The sequence below is a fragment of the Heterodontus francisci genome, chromosome 1 (assembly GCF_036365525.1).
Source record: "Heterodontus francisci isolate sHetFra1 chromosome 1, sHetFra1.hap1, whole genome shotgun sequence".
Classification (NCBI taxonomy): Eukaryota; Metazoa; Chordata; class Chondrichthyes; order Heterodontiformes; family Heterodontidae; genus Heterodontus; species Heterodontus francisci.
Window position 1 is genome coordinate 159,000,535 of NC_090371.1, and position 6,000 is coordinate 159,006,534.

Here is a 6,000-nt window from a genome sequence, read left to right on the forward strand (position 1 = left end):
TGTAGGATTAGTATAAATGGGTGGTTGATGGTCGGCACAGACTCGGTGGGCCGAAGGGCCTGTTTCAGTGCTGTATCTCTAAACTAAACTAAAATCTCTTCTGTACCTCTCCAAGGACTTGACATTCTTCCTAAAGTCTGGTGTACAGCATTGAACACAATATACCAGCTGAGGCCTAACCAATGTTTTATAAAGGTTTACCATAACTTTCTTGCTCTTGAACTCTACTAATAAACCAAGGATTCATTTTCACACTTTATATTAAAAAACCTACTCAAATTTCCCTACACCTTCAAAGATTTGAATACGTACACCATCCCCTTTAAAACTGTATCATTTAATTCATATTGCCTCTCCTCATTCGTCCTACCAAAAGATATCACTACACACTTCTCTGCCTTAAATTTCAATCTGCCACATGTCGACCCATTTCACCAGTCCTCATGAAGTCTGTTACTATCTGCCTCACTGTTTACTAAACCTCTCCATGTCTCTATCCTCCTTTAAACCGTTCCTTAAAACCTACGTCTTTAGCCAGGCTTTTGGTCATCTACCCTAATATTCCTATGTGGCTTGGTATCAAATACTGTTTGATAATGCTCCTATTTGGTGCCTTCAGATGTTTTATTATGTTAAAGGCACTATATAAATACAAGTTGTTGTATATTTGAGCTTTGTACCATCTGCAAACTTTGAAACGATGCCCTGTATACCCAGTTAGTCTCCGTTTCATGGCACCATTACCATCATCGATTGTTCACTAATGTCCTTTAGGGAAGGAAATCTGCTGTCCTTTCCTGGTCTGACTTACATGCAAATTCAGACCCATAGCAATGTGGTTAACTCTTAAGTGCCACTGAAATGGCCTAGCAAGCCACGCAGTTGTCAACAGCAATGAGCAATGGGCAACAAATGCTGGCTTTGCCAGCAACACCCACATCCCATGAAAATTTTGTTTTTTTAAAATGCCCAGGTCATTAATATCAAAAAGACCAACCGTCCTAATACCGGCTCCTGCAGAATACAATGGTGTATTGTCCTCCAGTCTAAAAAACAATAATTCTACTCTCTGCTTTCTGTCCCTTTAATCCCATGGGCTTTAATTTTACTAACATGTCTCTTATATGGTACTTTGTCAAATGCCTTTTGAAAGGTTATACACACAACCATACTCTACCCTCAAAAACACTTTCATTACTTCATCAAAGAACTCAATCAAGTTGTTAAAATACAATTTATCTTGAACAAATCCACATTGACTTTCATTTATAATTCCATACTTCTCAAATTGCCAATTCATTTTGTCCTGGATTATTGTCTCAGTTTCCACATCAACAATATTAGGCTCACTGGCTTATAGTTGCTGGGTTTATCCCTCTCAGTTTTAAAACAAAGGCGTGGCACTTGCAATCCTCCAGTCCTCTGGAACCACCCCCAAATTCAAGGAGGATTGGAAGATCTAGGGGTCAATTTCCACCCTTACTCCCCTCAATAACCTAGGATGTCTCCCATCTGCCTCATCCTCCTTTCGAGTGAACAGGTGCAAAGTACTAACTTAGTACCTCAGCCATGTTCTGCCTCCACAAGATCCTCTTTTTGGTCACTAATCAGCCTACCATTTCACTATGTATTTATAAATGAGCTTTTGGGTTCCCTTAGCCACTAATCTATTTGCATACTCTCTCTTTGCACCTTTTCTGGTCTCTTTTTAGATTTCTTCTGTATGTTCTATATTCAGCTTGGTTCGCTGCTGTATTCTTTTTCTTTTTCTTTTGGGCCTCCTTATCTCGAGAGACAATGGATACGCGCCTGGAGGTGGTCAGTGGTTTGTGAAGCAGCGCCTGGAGTGGCTATAAAGGCCAATTCTGGAGTGACAGGCTCTTCCACAGGTGCTGCAGAGAAATTTGTTTGTTGGGGCTGTTGCACAGTTGGCTCTCCCCTTGCGCCTCTGTCTTTTTTCCTGCCAACTACTAAGTCTCTTCGACTCGCCACAATTTAGCCCTGTCTTTATGGCTGCCCGCCAGCTCTGGCGAATGCTGGCAACTGACTCCCACGACTTGTGATCAATGTCACACGATTTCATGTCGCGTTTGCAGACGTCTTTATAACGGAGACATGGACGGCCTTACAAGCCTTATAATTGTCATAAGCTCCTTCTTTTGTCTCATTTTAATATCTATATCCTTCCTTTCTTTCCGCCTTTAGGAATGTATTGCTCTATACTCGAACCATCCCCTCTTTAAAGGCCTCAATTACTGCTTTGCCTTCATTTTTATATTCCAATCCACCTAGGACAGAAACTTTTTCAAACCACTAATGTTAGCCTCCCTCCAGTTCAGTATTTTTACACTTGATTGTACCGTACGATTTTCCATAACTATTCTAAACCTGATATTTTGATCATTGTTCCCAAATGCTCTCCCACTGAAACATGCTCCAATTGTCCCACTTCTATCCTCAAGATTCAGCACTGCTTCCTTCCTCATTGGGCTGGAAGCACACTGATCAAGAAAATTCTCTTGCCCACATTTCAGGAATTCTTCCCCCGATTTGCCTTTTACACTTACTATCCTAGTCTATATTAGGGTAATTGAAGCTCACCCCACCCCCAATATTCTATATTTCTTGCATCTTTCTGCAATTTTCTTGCAAATCCGCTCCTCTATCTCCTTCCCATTATCCGGTGATCTATAGTATATGCACAGAAGCATCACAGCTCCTTTATTGTCCTTTAATTTTAACCAAATGGATTCTGTCTTTGGCCCTTCAACATCACCACCCCTCTCTAGTTTTTGATCAATACTGCAACTCTCCTTCCTTTTTCTCCTTCCCCATCTTCCCTGAATATCTTATAGCCAGATATATTAAATTTCCAATCCAACCCATCTTTAAGCGCCAGGTCTCTGTTTATGCCACTATATCAATCTCACATGGGAACCAGAACCTGAAGCTCACCAACCTAATTTCCCATACTCCATGCATTTATGTACGTGCACTCCAAAACCATCTTAGACCGCTTCACATTTGACCCCCCCCTCCCAATCTGATTCCTCCTATATTTGAACTATTCTTTATTCTAGTGCTAATTACCTCTCCCAGTCCTCTGTGCAGCTTGCTTCTCCTCTTTATTGTTTCATCCTGGTGCCCATCCCCCACCAAATAAATTTAAACCCTTCCCCAAGTATCAGTTAACTTTCCTGCAAACACATTGCTCCCAGCTCTGTTGAGGTGCAACCCATCCACCTTGAACAGGTCCCTTCTGTCCCAGAACTGGCCCCAATGTCCCAGGAATCTAAATCCTGCACCATTTCTGCAGTCACACGTTGGCCTATGTTATCTTATAAATCATATACTCGCTAGCAGAGGCACCGAGAGTAACCCAAAGATTACCAATTTTGAGGTCCGGCTTTATAACTTCCTCCCTAGCTGCTGAAACGCTGACTGCAAGACCTCAACCCTTTTCCTTCCTATGTCATTGGTTCTCACATGAACCACAAATTCTGGCTGTTTCCCTTCCCCCCTCAAAATGTTCTGCAACCTCTCAACTTTGTCCTTTATCCCGGTTATCAGGGAGGGAACACATTGTGCAGGAGTCACATCAAAAGTTGCCACATAGCACAGGAATTGCCACAACAAGTCTCAGCTTAAAAAAAAGACCTCAAATCTAACTGCCAGAGATGGATGGTATTTATCCTAAGCATTAAGAGATGATGTGTGTGTAAGTTGATGGCTATTACAAATGAGTCCAGGTACAAGGCAAGAACACGATTAGACTGGAAATAAGAATTTGCAGTAACTATTTTCAAAAAAAGGTAGTAATACAAGTTGAGTAAAATGGCAGATTCAATAATAAGCAGTGAACATGAGGATCACTTGTAAAGAAAGAATAAATTAGCTTGCAATTAAATGGCATCTTATCACGTCCTGGGGATGTCCCAAAGGACTAGATTTACACACACAAACCTGCAATGGGACTGGAACTCACAACCTTCTAACTTGGACCGCAATGCTACCTATTAAGCCAAGCTGAAACTGTGACAATAACTTAGAAAATAGCAGCCAGTACTGATTCAGAAGCAGGAAAGCTCAACTAATCAGCTGACTTTTCTTTTGACAATGTCACATCTTAAGTACAATGTGAAAGAACCCCCCAACGCGCCCTTCCTAAACTTCCAAAATGTTTTTGATCAAGCTCCATATAAAAGGCTATTACTTAAGCATAAAACGTTGGAAATTCAAGGTTAAAATCAGAGAAAGGATTAAAAAAAGGTGAAGGATAGGAAGTATTAGGTACTAGTTAGGGAAGTGATGTCAAAATAAAGGGAAGTGTTAACTGCAGTTCCCTGGGCCCCTGTTTCTGATATACATTAAGATTCAAATTCAAAAGTCCAATGCAAACTGCTAAAACATACTTTGAAATGATCAACCCAAACTCAAAATACAACAAATATGGCATTTGGTGCAGTGATTTGATGCACTATGCAATGCACTGTACCTGATTATACATTTGTTTAAGACCTGCCGCCAGCTTTGCCAGATTTTGATGTCCTTTCTGGGCCATTTCAAAGGCTCGTCGAATTTGGAGCAGTTGATCATTTTGTGTCCCCATTTTTAAAAAAATCTGAAACAATATAGATTAATGAATCATAATTTGTGACTGTTCAACAGGAGTTTTTTTTTAAAACAGCAATAATTCCACTTGTTAAATTCTTTATATGCTTTTGAAAGTTAAAGAGCAAGGAAAGTCTAGGAGAATACTTTGGGAGGAAGAATAGAAAAGCTGTATACTATTTAAATGGAGAGATATTGCAGAACTTGATAGTCCAGAGGGATCTGGGTGTCCTGATACATGAATCACCAAACGTTAGTATGCAGGTACAGCAAGTGATTAGGAATGCAAATTGAATGGTGGCGTTTATTGCAAGGGGAATCGAGTATAAAAGTAAGGAAGTTTTACTTCAGCTGTACAGGACCTTGGCAAGACCATATCTGAAGTACTATATACAGTTTTGGTTCCCTCATTTGAAAAGGAATATAATTGTGTTAGCAATTCAGAGAGGATTCACTCAACTAATTCCGGGGATGAACGGCTTCTCTTAAGAAAAGTTGAACGTGTTGGGCCTATACCCGTTGGAGTTTAGAAGAATGAGAGGTGATCTTATTGAAACATATAAGATCCTGAGGTGACATGGCACAGTGGGGATTCTAATCTCCACCACAAGAACACAGTTTAAAAATAAGAGGTCTCCCTTTTAAGACAGAGATGAAGAGAATTTTTTTTTCCTCAAAGGGTCGTTAGTCTGTGGAACTCTATGGGTCATTGAATTTATTCAATGATGAGTTAGATAGATTTTGATAGATAAGGAAGTCAAGATATATGAAGGGCAGACAGGAAAGTGGAGTTGAGACCACAACCAGATCAACCATGATCTTACTGAATGGCGGAGCAGATTCGAAGGGCTAAATGGCCTATTCCCGCTCCTAAGTCCTATGTTCCTATGTGTTGTACCTCTCCTGTGCTGCATTGCAAGGGTCACAAGGCAAGCAGAGGGGCCTGAAAAGCCATAGCACCTGAGAATGTCGAGGTATGAAAGCACCGTGGCCACTTCCCAAGAAAGTGGGCACACACCTGCAGGAAACACTTTGTGATTATAGACCAGTTGAACATTGATTGAATGGAAGCCCTTCCTGTCGACGAAGGCGGCTGGCAGTAAAGGCCTGCTACCCGACCCGAACCTGCGGACATGTGTCGGGCTCGGGTCGGGCCAGACACACACGTCAAGTGCTCTGCCGGTAAGTATTAAAAAAAATGTTTAAACTTACTTGAGCTGGGAGTCCAGGACGAAACTGAGTCTGCGGAGTGAGCGAGTGACGTCTCTATAACGTCATCATGCACACGCTGCAGCTTCCTGGAGGTTCCGAGTCAGAAGGTAAGCAAAGGGACAGTCAGGTCGAGCTCGGGGCAAAATTGGAGGGACTGGGGATGGATTGGGCTCGGGT

The 6,000-nt window shown here is 41.5% G+C and overlaps 1 protein-coding gene across 1 annotated transcript in view; it reads right to left on the reverse strand.

The window, feature by feature from the left end:
- The window catches only part of ncapg (non-SMC condensin I complex, subunit G), a 78,689-nt gene extending 74,072 nt beyond the window's left edge, over positions 1-4,617 (reverse strand). The window contains exon 1 of the mRNA XM_068037806.1: positions 4,496-4,617. Within this exon, the coding sequence (XP_067893907.1) occupies positions 4,496-4,609 (114 nt within the window). The 5' untranslated portion in view covers positions 4,610-4,617. The remainder of the gene's footprint in view (positions 1-4,495) is intronic.
- Between the last annotated feature and the right edge of the window lie 1,383 nt (positions 4,618-6,000).